General features: G+C 40.5%; 1 protein-coding gene across 6 annotated transcripts in view; it reads right to left on the bottom strand.

The window, feature by feature from the left end:
* TMEM241 (transmembrane protein 241) overlaps positions 1-21,010 on the bottom strand; it is a 63,868-nt gene that overhangs the window by 9,070 nt on the left and 33,788 nt on the right. For all 6 annotated transcript variants that reach the window (XM_069853968.1, XM_069853971.1, XM_069853966.1 and 3 more), the window contains exon 14: positions 14-78. In XM_069853968.1, the coding sequence (XP_069710069.1) occupies positions 14-78 (65 nt within the window). The remainder of the gene's footprint in view (positions 1-13; positions 79-21,010) is intronic.

The following is a 21,010-nucleotide window of genomic DNA, read 5'->3' on the forward strand; positions in this document are numbered from 1 at the left end:
TGTAGGTACTTACCAAGAGATAGTTAGTACATTGGCAGTCATGACAAAGAAGAACGGTGATAAGCTAGCAGTAATAACCTGTTGAAAGGAAAAACAAACTCAGTTTGCGAGCTTGTGATATCACAAATGAAAACTGAAATACTTTTGCTGAAATTAAATTTCTGCATGTGTAATCACATTCTTTTCCCTTTTCCTTTCTTCCCTTTGTTTTCTTAACCATTAGAAGCAGTACCTAAAATAGACTGTTCATGGACAGGAGAAACCCAATGAGTTTATGTTAAACAGTAAAACATCACTAAATACGGAGCTTCCACTCCAGCACAACCTCCCTCCCCTGTGCAAGTACAAAGACTACATACAGGCACCTCCTTTCCCCTCTGGACAGTGGGAGGCAGGCAAGAAACAGCAGAAAAAGACCCAACAGACAGGGACACAAGAACTGTGAAGCCAGCTTGGGGAGGAACCTGACTGCAGGGTATTGCTGCACATGCAAAACATGCTGCTCATTAAGCTGGGAAATCAATGGAGAAAACAGTTTGATGGTCATGCACTACAGTTCAGTTTTGACTGCCACAGAACCCAGGACACAGTAGAGGCAGGGCAGGGAAGCAGAGCGGAGGGTCCCTTATCACACTTCCCAGCTAGCCTAGCCAGGAAATCTGATACCTTTTATTTGCCGACATCAGACTGGGGAGATCAGTCAGAATCTGGGCTTAAAAAGCCTTATATGTCTGAGAAGAATGAGAGCTTGAAATGTGTTTAGGGGTATAGAAAAGCCAGAGAAAGGAATAGGGCACGGGATAAGGAAAAACAATGCAACTTCAGTAGGTTTATATCAAAAATCTGTCATTACATCCAGGTGTCCTAGGCAGAGAGGCAAATGACTGTATTTTCACAGTTCTGATCCCAGAAACAGCTATTTTCAGACATAAAATGGTTTGCAGCAGATCCCTGCCTCAACAGCTATGGAGCTACCACATCTGCAGTCTGCACTCAGTTTTGGACATTTTGTTGCCAGATGGATAATGTATAATGAAGAGAGTTCAGAGAACAGTGACAGAGTCATTAGATGGAGGGATTGATTTTCAGTCAGCAGTTAGGACAAGCAATGCCTGTGGGAAAGGAAGACTCAGTAGTGATTTACAAATACTTGGGAAACACAAGCACTGAGGAATGAAAGGAACTATTTAGGATAATAGAAAATTGCCCAAGGAAAAAGATGAAATTAATAAACAAAACATTTAAACAATTATCAGCCAAGATTTCCTAATCGTTGTTTGTCTAGTTGACTTCCAGGAGAGACAGCAGAAACTTCACTCTGTAATCCATTACTTTTTAAAACACTATTATAATACATGTGCAGAAGGGAAGCAAATGCCATTTTAGAGAAGGCTCTGAGCACCAGACCTCAGACTGACAGTTGGTTAGTCAATACCCACTACATTTGTTACAGCTGCATTTTAAAAGGCAGAGTCTGAGTCTGGCTGGAGCGTAATCACTGCAGGATCAGGAGCAGCAATGGATGAAGAAGAGATGGGTTTACGTCACATCTCCAGCCCTAGTCTAAGAGTTAGCTAGAGATGCAGAGCGAGGACAATAATCTAAAGCTGGTAGCATGACCATACAAAGACAAATCGCTGGCATCAATACGATCGCAGACATACCTCTTGGTACAAACTATTCATTCATCTGACTTAAGTATTTATGCACTGCCTATCACAGCAGTGTACAACAACAGGGGCAATGCTGTAAACATGAAGCTAACAGAAAAATGAGTTCCCGTTCCAGGGGAAAATCAAAGATGGGTATTCAGTGCTACCCCTACAGGCTTGCATACATACAAGCAAACATACAACTAAGTACACGCATTCAAAAGGGACTGACAGAGAAGAAGGACAAGTCACAAATTGAGAGTTACTCTTCAGAACTCAAGAAGATGACATTGCAATTGTCCACACTCAGGTCACGCCATGGTCTGTCACATAGTCATTTGCAGCCAGAGGGAACTGGCACCTACTCCAAACATTGGAAGTCTAACCCATTCAGAAGCTCAGCCTTTCATGCACTGTATCTAAACACAGCTCCAGGCTGGATATTTGTCAGTTCAAATGCAGCACTCTAAAATACATCCACATCTTGTTCTAGCAGTCTGGATTCTCCCCTTGAACACCTTGCAGTAGCTACACTGACCTACAAGGAACTATTTCTCATTTATTTACATCAGTGTGAACAACTGTAGAACTAACTGCACTGAGCTTATCTTAGTCTAATACTAATTTATTACATAAAAAGATACAATATACATTACTGAGCACGTTAACAGGAACTAATGAAAGATGGCAGCTGTGGTATCTATAGAGCATTATTTTCTTCAAGCTGTTCTCTTGAAGGAAACCAAAGTGCTGTACTCAAAAAGTGACACAAGTTAAAGTTGTGTCACCCACTCCCTTACAGAGTCCTGTTTATTAGAAACTTGAGAAGAGGCCAAATGCAGAGAAACAGGCATTTAAGAACCCTCCAAAACCAGGCCTTATCAAAAACAATACACTATTTTACTGCAATCATCCCAAACCTCCACAAAAAATGCAGGCTGTAGCCTTCTAGACTATTACAGCAGAACACTGTTGTATTTTTGAAAAATTATGTAAGAGCATTTCAGTGCCAAAACCAAAAAAAATGTGGGTTGTGAGAGCACACGAAGTAAGCATGTGTGAGAAAAAAATCAAAACAAAAAGGAAAACATATTGCTAAAATCACAGAATCACAGAATCACAGAATAACCAGGTTGGAAGAGACCCACCGGATCACCGAGTCCAACCGTTCCTACCAAACACTAAACCATATCCCTCAGCACCTCGTCCACCCGTGCCTTAAACACCTCCAGGGAAGGTGACTCAACCACCTCCCTGGGCAGCCTGTTCCAGTGCCCAATGACCCTTTCTGTAAAGAATTTTTTCCTAACGTCTAGCCTAAACCTCCCCTGTCGGAGCTTGAGGCCATTCCCTCTTGTCCTGTCCCCTGTCACTTGGGAGAAGAGGCCAGCACCCTCCTCTCTACAACGTCCTTTCAGGTAGCTGTAGAGAGCAATGAGGTCTCCCCTCAGCCTCCTCTTCTCCAGGCTAAACAACCCCAGCTCTCTCAGCCGCTCCTCATAAGGCCTGTTCTCCAGCCCCTTCACCAGCTTTGTTGCTCTTCTCTGTACTCTCTCCAGAGCCTCAACATCCTTCTTGTGGTGAGGGGCCCAGAACTGAACACAGTATTCGAGGAGCGGTCTCACCAGTGCCGAGTACAGAGGGAGGATAACCTCCCTGGACCTGCTGGTCACGCCGTTTCTGATACAAGCCAAGATGCCATTGGCCTTCTTGGCCACCTGGGCACACTGCTGGCTCATATTCAGTCGGCTGTCAACCAACACCCCCAGGTCCCTCTCCTCCAGGCAGCTTTCTAGACAGACTTCTCCCAGTCTGTAGCACTGCACAGGGTTGTTGTGCCCCAAGTGAAGGACCCGGCATTTGGCCTTGTTAAACCTCATGCCATTGGACTCTGCCCAGCGGTCCAGCCTGTTCAGATCCCTTTGCAGAGCCTCCCGACCCTCCAGCAGATCGACACTTCCACCCAGCTTAGTGTCGTCCGCAAACTTGCTAAGGGTGCATTCGATGCCTTCATCCAGGTCATTGATGAAGACATTGAACAGGGCTGGACCCAGCACTGAGCCCTGGGGAACCCCACTTGTCACTGGCCTCCAGCTGGATTTCACACCATTTACCACCACTCTCTGGGCCCGGCCATCCAACCAGTTTTCCACCCAGGAGAGTGTGCGCCTGTCCAGCCCAGAGGCTGACAGTTTCTCAAGCAGAACGCTGTGGGAAACTGTGTCAAAGGCTTTGCTGAAGTCCAGGAAGACCACATCCACAGCCTTTCCCTCATCCAGTAGCCGGGTCACTTTGTCATAGAAGGCGATCAGGTTAGTCTGGCAAGACCTGCCTTTTGTGAACCCATGTTGACTGGGCCTGATCACCCGGTTCTCTTGCATGTGCTTCATGATAGCACTCAAGATCACCTGTTCCATGACTTTCCCTGGCACTGAGGTCAGACTGACAGGCCTGTAGTTTCCTGGGTCCTCCCTGCGGCCCTTTTTGTAGATGGGCACAACATCAGCCAGCCTCCAGTCCAGTGGGACTTCCCCAGTCTTCCAGGACTGTTGGAAGATGATGGAAAGGGGTTTGGCCAGCACATCCGCCAGCTCCTTCAGTACCCTAGGGTGAATCCCGTCCGGCCCCATAGACTTGTGACTGTCCAGTCGGGCTAGCCGGGCTAGCTATGTCCACCTTTGATTGTTTATCTCAATGAGGAACACATTTAAAAATGAAAAACAAGTTTTCAAGGAAGCTAACCATACGATTTGTGTTCCAGGGGAAGGATCTAAAGTCTAGGGACATAGTTTAGAAGGCAATTTTCCTTCAAGTACAATTCAGTGTTTTCCAAAGTGTTTTAAGTGCACATTTAGTTTTTAAAAAAACCACCAACATTGATGTTGTAAACATCCTTTAAAAAAACCCACACCACAACAAGCTAAGTGCAGTAATCTCTCTTTCTTCAATTTAAAGGTCACAGTTGTCATCCTAGGCATTCAGATGCCTTAGGAAAAGGAATGAGCTTGCAAGACAAAATAAAGCAAGTAAAAGGACAAACTAAAGCTAATGATTTCCAAATATATTTTGGTGCTAGATCTTTAAAACTAGGATGTGGGAAGGAAAATTTTAATTAGCGATAACCAGCGTATTTTTAACAAAGGTACCCAAGATTGGGACATACAGTCACTAATTCTACCAAATGATATAGATTGGATAGTTGAACCCCAACAATTTTAGAAACAGGAATAACTCCATGGACTGTGCTTACTTGCTTAAAGGAACCGTGACCAGGCAGTACTGCAAAAGCTACTTAAAACTAAAAAATAATACCATGAATATTTCTACAAAATTCATCCACCTCTCTAGAAGAGGCAAGGGAATCTTTAGCAGCAGGCTGGCCAGCTCGGTGAAATTCTGACACAGTTTTCAGTGATTAGGAAAAAAACCCCAAGTATAGCATCATTTAACAAAACATTTCCATGTCAGCTGGAACTGTAGCTCAGAAATAATTTTAAATTCTTCCTTCCACAATAAAAAGAAAGGGAAAAAAACCTGTTTCTTAAAATAAATCACTCTAAATGTAATGTGTCGCTCCATTGCACCACAGAAACAGGACCCATTCAAAGGAACACTTTATTAACACCTACTTGCCTTGATCTCAACTATTTCTATAGTTCAATTCACGGGATAATTTACAAGTTATTTTATACATAAACAAAAATCTTGGCACTTCAGAGTGTGTTTGTTATCCCAATCTGAAACAATTCTAGCTCTTTACAAAGTGTATCAGCACTGAAGATGATATGCACATCCTTGTGATGGACATTGACCTGGAACAAGGTCTGTGTAATAAGGGGAGAGTGGGCTGATTTCCATCATAGGTAGTGGATACAACTTGCAGAAATTCATTAGCCCAGCCCAACTTATCATAGATGAAACCTTTCAACTAGGATGGCAGATCTCATGACAAAGGAGAAAATGGAAGATTAGAGCAGCATCGCCTCAAGCACAGGGAGAATGCCGCAGGACTGCTGGAGCAAAGACTGGGCCTGAACAGTTAAGAAAACAAAACAGAACAGAAAGGACTTCTTTATGTAGTTACTTTAGTACAAGGATTGAACAAGAAGCAGAAGAGGAAGCAGAGGGGCAACCCAGGCCTGTGGCTGGATTGTGCCACAGAGAAGGTTCTTAAAACAGTAGTTCTTCTAGTGTATACCAGAAATGGGGTTGGACCCACCTAGGATGGGTGGCACAGCAGAGAAATACAGACTCATTTGTCACCTTACAACCTACTCCCTAAAGACAAAACAAAGCTTGTTAGACTTCTGCTCCTGTTTCTGAATGGAAGCAACATATTTTGAGGAGGTTCAGTGATTGGAAAGACCTGGTCACTGTAAACACCTAAACAAAACCAGATGAAGCTGAACTCATTGTACCCAATGATCACGGACATGTGAAAGCTCTAGGGTTAGTGCATCACAGAAACCATGGCCATCAAAGATAACTCATCAGAAGTTTTGGTGATGCATGAAGTGTGATGAAGATTTAAAGAAGGATCATGAGGAATCATTTAGGAGGAAAAAAGTCTCTCTCCTCAGTGGTGAAATGCCTGTCTGAAAGGCTGAATTTTGGACACCACAGCCTGGCAAAACAGAGGGATGTGTTTAATACTCCAGAGTATTAACCAACAAGAAGTGAGACTGACAGAAGTTTCAAACTTCCTCTGGGTCAGAAGAGATTCTTAGATTCAGGTCCCCACAAGAAAGGGTGAAAACTTCAGGCATTATCATTATTCTGGGGAACAAATATAGGCCCAGATACCACGAAAGAACATGCACGCTGCTTATATTGTTATTTACATTTAACAAGCTTCTCTGAAGGACAATACAGTGCCCCATTTCAGGATCCAAGGAGAAGGAAGTTAGTTCCACAAGTCCAGAATTTGCCCCTTACTGGCAGCAAGAAGCACAATGGTATCACTAAAATGCTGGGTAACAGGACTAAGACTCAAAGCAGAAATATCCTAATGTGCAGAAGAATGTGTTGCACAGTAGGGACAACCCAGCACATAAAATCACCTTTGCACAGGCAAAAAGGAGGCACAGGAAAGAATGTGCTCTCATGCATCTACATTTGTAAATTTGCTTTAGTAGCACTACCTTTAAAGAGATCCCAGGGTTCTCTGATAGACAGACAACTACACAAATCATGATGTGAATGATCCCCTCCTTTCTCCTAAAAACATTGTGGTCAGACAAGAAAAAACACTCAGAAGAGAAAGCAAAATTCATTTCATAAAAGTTGCTGTTAAAAAATTAGATAAAAATTATAAGTTAATTTAGAAATAGAAATTAATTTAGTTTTATAAATAACAAAATAAGAAATACTGTTAGAAGAATTCTTTGCTGAAGGACCTTAATAAGGCAAGATCATTACTGTACCAGCTTCCCTACTAGATCTATTCCTTGACCATATAACATCAGAAAAGTCTGGTAATTCTCATGTGTCTTGAAGGCAGGAGATGGCAATGGCATCCTAAGGACTCCTGTAGAGAAAGCAGAAACTTGGATCTCAGGAGATACAGAAATGTATGCTGCATTCTTTGCTGCCTTGCGTTCTCTGCCAGCCAGATGGGGTTTTCCTATAGCCTCTACGCTGTCAATTCTCAATCAGTTCAAACCTGCCAGCGCTGGCTAGACAAAAGCGACATTCTTGACCAAGGTATCGTTCACCCCTTTCATCCTTCACTTTATGACTTCAGAGAAAGATTTTCAAGCTGCAAAAGCTGGCTGTTGATTTTGAATATCTAGCACTTCTGAGGTGTTCAGGAACATGCTGTTTATATACAAGAAAACATGAATGAGGACATTTTCAAAAGTTAGATTCTGATTTAATTATCCTATCTGGAATGGGAAGATACAGGGGATTTAGTTAGACATGACTATGACATTTTAATATTACAACTATATTTGTATATACCATATAAAAAGTATATTTCCTCTGAATCACTGATTCAGAGTGATCACCGATAACTGCTAGAAAGTTAAACGTCATAATTCTTGCTGTAAGTGAACACAGAATACTTTACAAAAGTTTTCCTTAGTTTGTGTACACAGAGCCAATTCTTGTAACCTCACCTCCCCAAACTGCCAAAAACCTCCATCCTTACAATAACATGTATTTTTTCCAAAGACAGTGTTTTGAAACGGCTCATCAAGTTCACTCACTGTTCAAAATAAATCATTCTATTTATCATCAGGTCATCCTCTCAAAACATCAGGAAAACGCTTCTGATGTATGCAACCTTTATTTTCATTCTTCTGCTAGAATTAAAGCAATGTCAAGCTTTTTATAGACATAATATTTGTTTTGTCCCTCTTCTGCATGTTTTAACCAGCTGCTAAGATAATCACCAAAGATTCGCCAGGGAAATGGATCACTGCTAGTGCCACTGAAAAGAGTTACATCATGATAATACAGTACTACCAAAAAGGCAAAAATTACTGCAGGCAAACATCAATAGCAACACATGTACTTTTGTTTCTTGAGGGTGGACCACCAAAATAACTTCCCAGATTTCACAGTTACATCTCTCCTGTATACATGTCTATGTACATATGTGCACACAAAATGTTACATCAGGTACAGAGATCTAACAAAAATGAAACAAAAGTCTTCAGAACAGGAAAATAAGGAACAGTTGATCTTTAAATGCCATCTTCTGTATTGATTAATTCACATGCATCTTCTAAGCTACTACCACCTCCTTGTTTACATACATTTTTCATCTCAGGTGGAATACAAGCCGTTTCTATCTAGCTCTCTTCTGCTTTTTTAAATCCAAAGTTAAGGCAACCAAACATTGCCTGATGGGTAACTTCTCTGCACCTTAGCAAGAATATTTTGATTCAGAGAGGTCCAGCAGCTACAGAAACAGATGAACACTGGGACAGCCAAATACACAGAAGAACACCAAGGGACCTGAATCTCCCCTGTCTAAATCCTGATTAAAGCAGTCCAGCATGTACTGACAAGTCTTCTTGAAATAACCCATACTTGAGATGAGATCTTCATAGCACAGGTGCTGACTGAGCTGTCACAAACTGCAAAAAGTCAGCAATGAACAATGAGAGGCACCAATGACCACCAGTAAGCTCATCGGTTGTGGTAGAGGCACTGGAAACCTGCCATAAAAAGGCAGTGTCATCCCTGCTGCTGCTGACAAATATGGTATAGATCCTTCCTCGCAAAAAAAGAATTAGAACTAAGGTTGAGTACAACTGCTTGTGAATAGGGCAGGAGAAAAAAATCAAATACAAATAAACCACACAAAATAAGTGAATATATGATTTTCCTCCTGTGGTCTTCTGTCAAAATAAAGCACCATTAACAGCTGCAGACACTGTGCACAGAAGATATTCCCAGTCCTGCACAGTACCTGAATTAATACAGCGTGCAGAACCAGGCCAAAATCAAACAAGCATTAACTGTTTAATTTCAGGTCAGCATTGGGGATGATATATCATGGAAATAAAAACTTCCTTGGAAGCTTTCAAACATACTGCCTATTGCAATGTGAAGGCTTTCTGTGCAATATGAATCATTTCTAGAAGCTTGAGGCTCCTCGTAAAATTTCTTTAAAGTGCCAAAGCCTGTCTTGCATTAAAAGAGATACAGCAAAAGAGGGCAAAATTCCTCCAACCACCTCTCCTGTAAAGCCTCTTTCCCCTAGATATTGATTAAACAACACATTTATAGGACCTCTGAGAGTTTAACTTTGTTCTGAGCATCTGTTGTTACCAATCAAAACGCAAGACAACGCATGCTGCTAACCCAACAGTGTCAGGTGGTAACACAGCCCCCTGAAGGAGCAGCGCTAAGGAATCCACCCACAGGGATGGATTTTAAACAGAGATACAGCGTTTTCCAAGGAAAAGTAATGAAGATTTAGTCTTGAATCACCTAAATAACAGCTATTCCCAAAGGAAACGGCAATGCCATGATCCTGCCTGCAAAGCTGAGCAGCTCAAACAAGGGAAAGAAGCAATCAAAAAGAGAAATACATTGGAGTAAGGGGAGAAGCAAATCAGGTTTTGCTCTCAGTTCTGCTCATTAGTTTAAAACTAACTTGAGCATGTCTACTGCATTACTCCACAGTCTGACCACAGTGCAAACACGCCCTAAGGGCTTTCCTTCCCTGACAGACTTAACTGAAGATTGTCAGTCAATGAAATCAGTACACAGTGCAATGAGTTTGCGCCTTACAGCACACTTAGGTGCATACTGCTCATAGGCAGACTCTGCTCAGCTCTCCTGAAGGAAGAAACACCTTTAAACCTCTCTGACACACAGGTTGTTACTTAAAGAATAGCCTGGTGATGCTGACACCATGGCAACAGTGGCACCATGGTAACGCTGACAGAGTCATTAACTTCATGATCCGCACACACTCAATCCAGCCACACAGAAGTTTCACCAGTTTCCATAAATTTCTTTGAGACCCTTTATTTCGCATTTGCCTAAATGGCTGCACAGATCTGCAGCTTCCCTAAAGCACATTTTTCACAAAGGAGGTATATTTTACTTACATTTATTTTTTTGAGCATTGTTGAAACAATAATGGTAAATTTCAGGAGTTCTTTAAGAGCACAATAAGTTCTGTGTATTGTTATTCAAACCAGCCAGTGCTTAAACATGCACTGGCAGTCAAATGCCTAATGATAATCATAAAACTTAGTTCTAGGGTAAATTAATTTATCTGATTTTCATAGCAATTAACTTCTGACCCAGCATAAAATCAGTTACATGTTGCATTTAAAACAAAACACAACAAAAAAAGAGGGGGAGGGTAGATCAAATGCCAAGAGAATCGGCAATGTGCCCTCTAAAATATTTTCAGAACAGAAGCAGTATAAATGCTCCCCTCTAGCAAAAGAATCAGACATTTTTAAGGCCTTTTTTTTTTAATCTTAACAGTACCCAAAACAATAATCTCTGTATTGCAGGGGAGCATTTGTACATATCAGCTTTTCAATTGCTATTAGAAAGCAGATTTCTTAATTATGCCTAGTATGCATTTGGAGGGCAGATTCTGCATTACTATGCCTAGACACTCATATGTAGTTCCAGTATTGAGAGAATAAGGCATCCATCATTTACTTTCTAACACATTTATAAGGATTTTTCACAGTGCTGGTACTTGCACGTTCTTTTTGTTTCCAGGATGCAATTACCAATACTACCAAGACACTGATCCTGCAAGATGTGGTAGTGTCAGCTTCCTTAAAGTCATCCACCATCCTGTTTTACCAGATTAATAAATTGGCAAGGATTATTGCTTAATTCTTTCAGATTAATATGCTACAGTAATGATTTTTTAATGCCAAGCATCACGTGAATGCTAAAAGAACTGCTGAAGTGTTGTTTAACCTCATTGTTCTTTTATTCCTCGTGAGACAAAGGTGGCCAAGCTATTGTTCTTGCACTGTGTGCATCTCAGTAGCAGTTTGGCTGCAGGAGAAAATGAGCCATTCGGGGATACTGAAGCTGTATGTCCAGTTCCATTATATAATGCAGAAAGAGCTCAAAAAAGCCCATCTGTCTCTTGCCTCTGAATCAGTTCTAGAGAACACTCTGCCTTTGCCTCTTTAAGGTATGTGGAACCTGTCTTACAGCTCTCATCCAGAAAAGATATAATGTATAGCTAATGGACAGTCTGATTCTTGGCAACACCTTAATTTTCTTGGCTCTGCACTGCCTCTTTCTTTCTATTAAACCTTTAAAAAGCCACCAAAGAGAAAGATACAGCAATTATTTATGTTGCAGAGACAACTTATAACAGTCAAGTACAGAAAGTAAAGAAAGATATGTGGGTTACTGAGTGCCATTAATAGAATTTGTGTAAGAAATTTCTCCTCCTGTGACACGGTATCATGGTCATATTTACAAGACTTTTCTTTTCAAAAAGACCTATACCTATCAATGAATAAACATATCTATATATGCATTCATATAAAAACACACACCATATATAGCACGGAAATGCCATATATGCTGATGAGATAGGACCGAACTATTACAAGCACATCATAATTCATTTTGCTTTCCTACAAAAAGTGAAAGATAACCTGAGACTTTTAAAGAAAACCAAAACTCATTGCCCCTTGTAAAACACTCAATTGGCTTGAAAATAATGGTAGCTAGTTCTTTTTGAACATCAAGTAGCCACTCTGTCCTACCTTCACCCAAACATAAACATCAGACTTCCTGTCATAATAAAGAGAAAGTGGCTAAAACATCAATCTCCCCTTCCACTGACTAATGAGATAGCTGGTGAAGTGCCATTAATCTTCAGCCTATAAAGCACAGAATGGTTATCGTGCAGAACTCAATTTTAACAATGCCTCTGTTCATATTTAAATAGTTCTCTTAAATGTGACCACTGAAAACATAATCCAGATACTGTTATTACTCTCAGTGTTCCGGTTCTGTATGAAGGACACAAAGGGGAAGCCCTGCACAATTCATGTACGTTCTCCTCAAAGCACGCTTTGCTGATAAGGCAACGCTATCAATCATCATTCAAACAGGTGTGCGTACATGCACCAGACTAATAGCATCTGTTTGGGTCAGTTCTGCAACTGAGAGGAACAAATCATGCAGATGAAGTTTTGTCAGACAAGGACAAGAAGTGACATTTAACAAGGGACACCACAAGGCTTCTTTAGGCCAAATAGCTTTGCCTTTCTGTGACTCTCCCAAGAAATGTTTTGTCCATTCTTACTGTTACAAGATTGTTGATGCATATATATTTGATGAAAAGCTGTATTTCCAGGTTACACCAAACTGAAGACCCAATGCTACTCATTTCCTGTAAATGCGTCATGCTTTATAATGCTTAACTGTACTTTTCCTCTGTCATTCAGCCTGACAAAAAGTCTCTTCTGTTATATGCTGCCCCATTACCACGAAGACCTAAACTGCTTCTGCCATTTAGTCTTTCCCCTTGCAACCTCTGAGCTCAGAACTGACAGGGCTACGTGATTCATCATCTTGTTCTTATTTTATAAATTATTAAATATTTATGTAATGGAGTAAGCATTGCAATAGCAACAACAACAGTTAAGTGTTCTACTGATTAGGATCATGGACACCAAACGAAGTGGACCAAGGGTTTGTTTAATGAAATATGGGTTGATGGCAGAGAATTCAGGAGAAATGAGGATCCTCCTCTAATGCAGCAACTCTGCAGCCAATGTGCACATTAGAGAAAAGGACAGATTTGCATTTTGACTTTAGTTGATACACAATTTACATTCCGTGGCATTCAGTTTATCAATCATTTCCATATAATGTCTGCTTCTGCCGTAGTTACTAGCGAGCCAGTCACTGAAGTCTTTTGAGCAGATCTGAACCTGTAAAAATATATACCTCTCTCTACTTCTACCCAGTCAGTTGTCTCAGAATTTATTACGTACTGCTTGATACCTTGAATTTTACTGGTCAGTAATGTGGTACAGTGTGTTAAAGAACTACATTTTCTATCTGATTTGAAAAGTACTGCTTTTCAGTTTTGGGGAGCATCCAGATACTGCCACTGTAAAATTCTGCAACAAAGTACAATTCATCTTATGTTAGGCTCACCAAGAGCCAGCCTTTTGGTATTCCAAGTTATTCTTCACCTCATCTAACCCTTATGAGATCATGAAATAGATATTACCATAAAGAGACAGATAAGTCTGATAGCCATGGTAAGATGACCCTGCTTTCCATAGTCACACTTCAGCAGCAAGTTTAACAGGCAAACTCACAGTTTGCTGCGTCTAACAGGCTCAAAAGTAGTTGGATGCTTGGGAAGGATCAAGCTCAGTATCTGCCTATGTCTATCTTCATCCCAAGCGCTAGATGACAGCGGGTGGGCCAGCAGCCAGATCAGGCAGGAACTGTTGCTGTAACTGCCTTGCAGTATCAGGCCCTCTGACTAAAGGCATGAGAGAAGGCAATTCCAAATTCCTCACAGGTGGACTATGAACTCCCACAGCAGTGGCTCATTGGTAGCTTAGCTGGCATCTTGGAGAGAGGAAAAAAAAAAAAAAAAAAAAAAAAGGGATGGTTCCAGCAGGTAGACTGCAAAGTTCCTGGCAGTGGCAGTTGCAGTCCATGAGGAAAAGGAAAATTGACTTGAGTTTCCTGGAGGCAAAATATACTGGCACTACGGTGGAAGACAATATTTTTAAGAATAGATCGCTTAGTGGCTATGGCAATTCTTCAGCATTTAGCTACCTTATGTGCACCATTTCATAATTCTTACCAAAGTCCAAATTAAACAGGCTGATACTTTCAACCTCTGTCAGTTTGTTTTCTCTCAAAGTGCAAGAGAACATAGTTCAAGGGGTCATGACTTCTGAAAGAGAACTTCAACAGCGAGGCAACTAAGGCAAAAACTTGGGGCCAAAGGCAAGTAAATTACAGGCTACATCAATGCGCTTCCATGCATCAAAAGCACTGAATGTCTTTTCAAAACACAGTTGGACACTCAGTCCAAAGCCGCGTGCTTAGGTGTGGCCCTAAACCAGATAATTCCTTCACAAAGCAGACCAGAAGACTGACATTAGAAAATAGCTCCTGAGAAGCCTGGGAAGCCAACAGCAAACTTATTTTCCACATCAAGGAGGTAAACACTCACCCAGCTGGGGACCCAGATGGGGACTGGCCCATTGCACCACAACTGATCATATCTGAAGTACCATTATGTAGAGGGGGTTGCTGGTAGGATGCTGCACACATTGTCAGTGACTGCTCTTTCCATGCTAGATTGCCCAAAGCTCTCAGGCTGAACACTGCAGATTGATGCCGTTGTCAGTTCAAGACCTGTGTGCTTTTTCAGCGCACAAACCTCTTCTTGCCCCCAGCATCACTGCTACAAGAGAACAGCTCCTACACATGCTGCTTTACTTATACATGGAAAACACAAATGTTGCTGAAAGGATTCAAGGATATTGTCATAACCAATAAGGATGCCTAGCTTAAGCAGAATGTTTTAGTGAAAAGCAATATAATATATTTTTCCATTGTTAAAATCTATAGAAACACAAAGTGCTAACATTCCTTGTCAATATTATCAGATGTAAAACATTTTTCTGTCACGACTCACTCAAAACTCTGTGGAGGATATCACCAGTATCAAAAATAGCATAGGAAACTGCAGGATCTGCAATCAAGTATTTTTTAAAAATACGTTAGCAAAAATAGCAAGTTTCCATCAACCTCTCTCCCGCATGACACTTAAAGTCTTGGTATTTCTGTGCATGTATAAAGTCCATTTCCTATTGTATTTCCCATCTCACCACTCCTTTGGGAAAACCTAATTCATAAACAAACAATTCTCAGACCAGATAACTAAATCATCCTGCTGACCCCTTTCCATACAACTCAACAATAACAGAGACACAGTCTCTGCTTTGCCATTCTCTGGTGTGTTTATGCTGTTTTAGTAATGATGTAATGGAAAGAAATTGGCATGCTATTATTGTTATTATTATTATGCTAAGGACTACAAGAAAGAATCAGTTTTCTTTAAGGTTTTGTTTTTCCATTCAGAAACAAAAGTCTTTCCATGGTTTTCTAACCATTCGCTGTTACAAAAGGTCAAAATATTCCATCAGAAACCTGAAAAAACATGATACTTGAACAAATGTTTTTTAAAACATTAACACACCTAATCCATTTTGAGCACTGTCTTTTATGAGCAATGTCACAAGGTTCCACACTTAGTCCTGTTGGCCTCAGTGGTCCCTGCATGTCACATGCATGAGAACACATTGACAAAAGTGACCCTCAGAAAGGATAGGGAAGACTCGGTAAGAAGACCCATTCCCTTCTGCTCCCCTACAACAACTATCCATAGCAACATACATGGAGAGGAAGCTGGGCTCTGCCTTCTTCCTCTCTATGCCTGCTGTAGACAGGACAAACACTGCTCGCAGTCACCTTCTGAGATTGTCTGAAGCCTCTGATCACCACATGTTCCAGAGATGGGCATAAGCCATTACAGTTTGTCTTCCCCAGAGCCCTATGGCTATTTGCTGACTTTTGTTGAAAGTCAAAATCCAATCCTTCAACAGGTGTATGGAGTGGGATTGAGAAATGAACTCACTTGAGATTTTGCAAAGATTGGTTCTGAGTTGGGAAGAGAAAGGAAGAGGAAGATAGCTAGCTCACTAGCATGAGAAGTTTCTGAAGAAATCAATCTGGAGTGAGACACCGGAGTGCCTATCAAAGAGGTCAATGATAAGGCTCAAGATTCATGAGGCATTCTGGAGACATTTCACCCATGAAGATTTTTAAGAATCCAAAAGGCAGCCAGCAGTCCAGATCCTGAAAAGAATGAGGAACAAGCAAGGGAGAAGAATGTGGCTATTTCTGCTCATTTTTGGAAGCCTAGCCTTAGCTAGCTTTGAAAGCTTCTACATTAGTATGTTACACAGTGCATGGTTCTCCCATATAATTTTGGCATTAACATCAGCACATTAAGCAATAGAAAAAATTTCCAAAACAGTCCTCATACCTTTATCTTCTCTTTGTCACACTTATGATTTGTCTCCCAGCCTAAGCTCTCCATATGGAAGTAACTCCAGGAGACCAAATAGAAATATGGGAGACTTGGAATCTATTATGCAGAGGAATCAATGAACCTGCACACGGTGCAATTCCAAATTCTGTTGGATTTGACAAAATCTACTTTTAAATTGTCATTTCCTACTGTCATGTATATATATCTATATCTATATATATATATAGACAGGTTTTCCAAGTGTAGGGGTGAAAAATAACCTTCTAAAGACATCATCCAAGCTAGTGGTTCCGCACTTAGGAGTTCAACAGAATGACAATGCCAAACATACACAATGCACTTCAAATGGCTATCAGGATGGAGAAAAGGAAGTAAACTAGAAGCATCTTTTGGGGCTCAATCTATCAATTAAGTCTCCTGAGACCAGAATTTGGTTATATTGAGGACAGATGAAAATTGTGCCGCAATACTACCCAAAAGCAGCAGCATATAACCATATGTACTTACTTGTGTATCTGTATCACATCCAAAAGCTGTGAACCTGCCATTCTTAAAGGGTACACAACTGCAGACCTATACAACACCTCTTAATATACCTACTAAAGCTTTCCATTACCCGGAGATTCAAAATCTCCAACAGGTCTCAGCTATTCCCACAAGACAGTTCCCTTCAATTGCATCAGTGCCTCAGGGAGCCGGTGCCACTTCGCTTAGTGGTCATGTAGCACACAAAGGAGTTGTTATGGAGACTGATGTCTTCCCAGCAATTATATCGCGTAATCAGTGTTGGATGCTACAACCTAACTATCAAGCTGTCTCCATGGAAACTACTTAAAACCCTCTACTTTTAAGGTTTCAGCAACTGGTCTTTTTTATAAGCCTTTAATATACAGTAAAGAGCTAACTGATTGCCTTATCTGCTTGTCAAGCTCAGCTGAGATACACATTTTCTCTTCCAAGGTATTTGCATAGTCTTCACAGTGACTCACAGAAATCAAATATATGCATCAAGAATAAATGTGCATATTTCATACAGCGAGGACAAACCACGAATCAGTAAGGATTTTTACCATTTCTTAATTATCTTTATGCATACATGTGTGCATATCCACATGCCCAAGAGTACATAAGGAGTGCAGATGGATGAAGCTCACTTATACTTCTATGAATCCCTTCTTGGTATACTTGAAAGCTTTAGGATCACAGAAACTCCTTCTCTCAGGTTGGAGATGTGCTTCAAAGCACATGGAAAGCACCTACCAGCAGAGTCCATTCAGGTCTGGTACATAATTCTCCCTCCTTCCCAGGCTTGCAGCTGCAGTTTTTCCAGGTGGGGCAAGCAGAGCTCTCAAGATAAACTTTGCATACAGCACAGGATCTTTGACAAATGAAAACACGCTGTGCTTATGGAACTCCAGTGGGAGTTTATGACATTTTTGCATAAAGCTTTATGAGGTCCAAGCCAAGAAAGCAATGTAATTTTCAGCCAAGAATCTCACTGTCATTTTTGCCTGAGCACAGCAGTATGAAAAGAAGACATCACTTCAGTCTACAACATAATCAAGTGGGCAAGTGCCAGATAACCAAACACATTCTTGTTCTGGTTATAATATAATTTTTTTAAGATTTTTTTTATCCAGAATCCTCTCACATTAGGGCAGAGATTAATAGAGCGCCATTTGCTTCAGAAGCTACCAATGGCAGGACTCTCTTAGAGTGGCACTTATTTCTGCAAGTAAATAGCCCTCTACAGAAGTTAGGAATTGACATTCTGGAATAGAATATTTTATAGCACTTGCACGGTAGGCAGCAGCGAAAGATCAATTAAGAGATACAAAAATAGGAGTGCATGCTTTAGCAGAGGCTTTAAGACTGCAAAAATGTGGAAAAAAAAATTAATCCATTTTATTTCTCTTGGTTGGTTTGCCCCTGGATTTCAAGCAGATAAAATTCTCATATGAACTGCTGTCTGGGAAGAGCGGTGCAGTGAGCATAACCAGGCTATGAGCCCCACAAGACAGAAGGCAGTTGTGGCCTCCCCATTTCATGAGAAGTAAGAAAAAGAAATTTTCTGCTTTAATAAAAAACATCAGTACTTTTCCAGTTTTCAAGAGGGATATTGTCCATCTTTTTGTACTGACATTAAGATGGATTTTGTCTATCCATTCTCTTCAAGACACTGTGGGGACTAAAGAAGTAGATACAGAGACAAAGATATAAAATCAAAGACTACAGGAGACATTCTGAATAGCTGTTATACATTGAGGGGGGGGATTAAAACTGCTGGGTACAGTGGCCTACAGTAAGGTACCAAGGAACCACAGATAAAATACTCTTTCAGATGCTCCTGCAAAAGTACTTTTACAACGTCTAGCATTAAACATGGTGTGACCTGGAACAAACACTTCTGAAGTTAACAAACTAGGAACCAAAGCAGCACCAAGGGATGCTTTTATACCTTGGGGAGTCTCCAACACCACCCAGATGCACTACAGATTATAGCCATCCCACGCACTGTTATGTATAGAAGAGTTGCATACTCCAGATCAGATTAATCTAAATTTTCTTCCAAACAATGCATAAGAAAAACAGCGTAAAACTCAATGCGACTTGATTTCAGTTACTCAACTTCTTTTCTTCAGAGGAGGAAGGAAGAAAGAAAGAATCCAAAATCCACTTTGCATTGACATTCCAATTTATTCTTCCTCTTTATAACAAGCTATCTCAATATGTTCCACATAGAAACAAGCTGAATTCCCTAATACAGGTTTATCGGGATAACACTAAATATGATATAGAAGTATGAATAAGAATTCATTACTATGAATAAGTAACCAGTATCTTGCTGAAGAAGTGTTCTGAAATAATCATTTTCCCCTTCTATTAATGATTTAAACTATTTCTCCTGCTTAATTTTTAGAGGCACTAACAGGTTTCATCACCAGATATAGATTGGCAGTCTTAACCTAAACAAACTCACTGACAGCAGTGTTTTGGCTCATTAGCATTCTCACCAGATGCTTCTGCCTGTATAAATGAGCATCTCAAATTTTTCTTTCCAGTAAATGTCCCATGATACTAGCATAGCTTGCAAATTAAAGCAAGGAATCTCAGTCCAGTTTGCTCTTCTGGGGATTAAATCTGTGCAAGGTTATGGCAAAGTATTCCATATTTCTTGGGCTTCTTAAAAGCATTTTTTTTGTTGTTTTACAGATGACTTCAGTGATTTTTTTGGCACTTCTCATGGATCTATACAGATACGACTAGCACACGTGCTATTTGCTTTCACAGCAAAAGTGCAGAGAGCATTTATCACTATAAATATCACACATGAAACGTGCTTCGTCTGTCTCTGCACAAAGCAATGCCTTGACACAAAAGCTGTCAGAAATCATTACAGGGAAGTATTTAAAAACCTCATACAATGATTAAGTTGCCGCAGCCAAAGTAAGTATCATAAAAACAAGTTATGACCCAGCTTGAGTTTTTAAGTGAAAGAAAAATTAGAGGGCAAGTAGGCCAAATATGTGGGCTTCACAAAGAATGCGTCCTTGAATCTGCAATGCAGGCCTGATCAGATCGCATGGTTAGCTTATTGGTCTAACAGCACTTAACAAGAAATGAAGTGGTGGCAACAGTCTCAGCCTCAGCTCATCAGTCACATAGGTACAAAGCATCCAAATGGAAAACAGATTTTCTGATTCTCTGCACCTCCCCAGCAGCTTGTGCTGCTGTCTGAGGACTACAGCATTCTCCTTTCTTGGCACATTTGCAAGATAAACATATTCTGGCCTCAAATGCTGCTCCTTTCCAACTGCTGGTGAAAACTCCAGTCAGTCTGAGAGATTAAGAGGATGATCTAGGGCACTACTCAACCCAAGAAAAATGCTCATGTGGGAATGCAAAGCCGCTGTTGTGAACAGAGTTTTTTGTTGGTTTTTTTTTCCCCCACTGGATCTCATTCTGCAAGTCCAGATTCAAATAGTTACTACCTTTTATTCTTTATCCACATTAACTTTTTTTTTTTTTTAAATAGGGAGTCACACACTTGGATTTAAACAGATTTTTACAGTACTACTTACATACTGGTTTTCTGCACCTGTGATGACTGAAGATGTGATTGAGACAGCCTTCATACCCAGGCAATGTTAGGATAGGTATGGAAGTATTCTTAACACTTCCAAACACCTGCAGGAAGCAGCATTAGCGATCAGATAGATAGGACCCCATATATAAATTAAAGGTCCTTATAGTTACAAGATACCTTATGAAAATTTGGTTGATCAGCTCCTACCCTTGTAAGCAAGCTCCAGTTCAGCGCTTGCTTTCTGCCTATCTGTGTCTGTCTCTTTTGATTCCTGTTCCAAAACTGATGCGTAGTGTTTCCAAATTTTTCAAGCATTCACTGCCTTCTACTTCCAAATCAGCTTCACTTTAGCACTTGGAGCAGCAGTTCCTCTATGCTTCTCACACTGCTTCAGACGGGTATGACTGAGCTCTAAAATCATTCTTACAGCAAGCTTTAAAACACTAGTGAAAGACATTAGGGAGTCTGCTAGTTTTAATAAAATTATTAGTGCTACAGACACATCTCATGTCCTCATTACTTATTCCCCTCTTTGAACTCAAGATAAGACATATAACTTGAACATTGATTTAGAAGCTAAAACAGGAAAAGGACCGATTTGCTCTGTTACAAAAACCTTCCTAAGCAAGATAACTAAACCGTGCACATTAACAAACACAGACCTTAAAGGCTGAAGAACAGATTAAATTATCATAGTGGCACAGGGAAAATCTTTAG

The sequence above is a fragment of the Phaenicophaeus curvirostris genome, chromosome 3 (assembly GCF_032191515.1).
Source record: "Phaenicophaeus curvirostris isolate KB17595 chromosome 3, BPBGC_Pcur_1.0, whole genome shotgun sequence".
Classification (NCBI taxonomy): domain Eukaryota; kingdom Metazoa; phylum Chordata; class Aves; order Cuculiformes; family Cuculidae; genus Phaenicophaeus; species Phaenicophaeus curvirostris.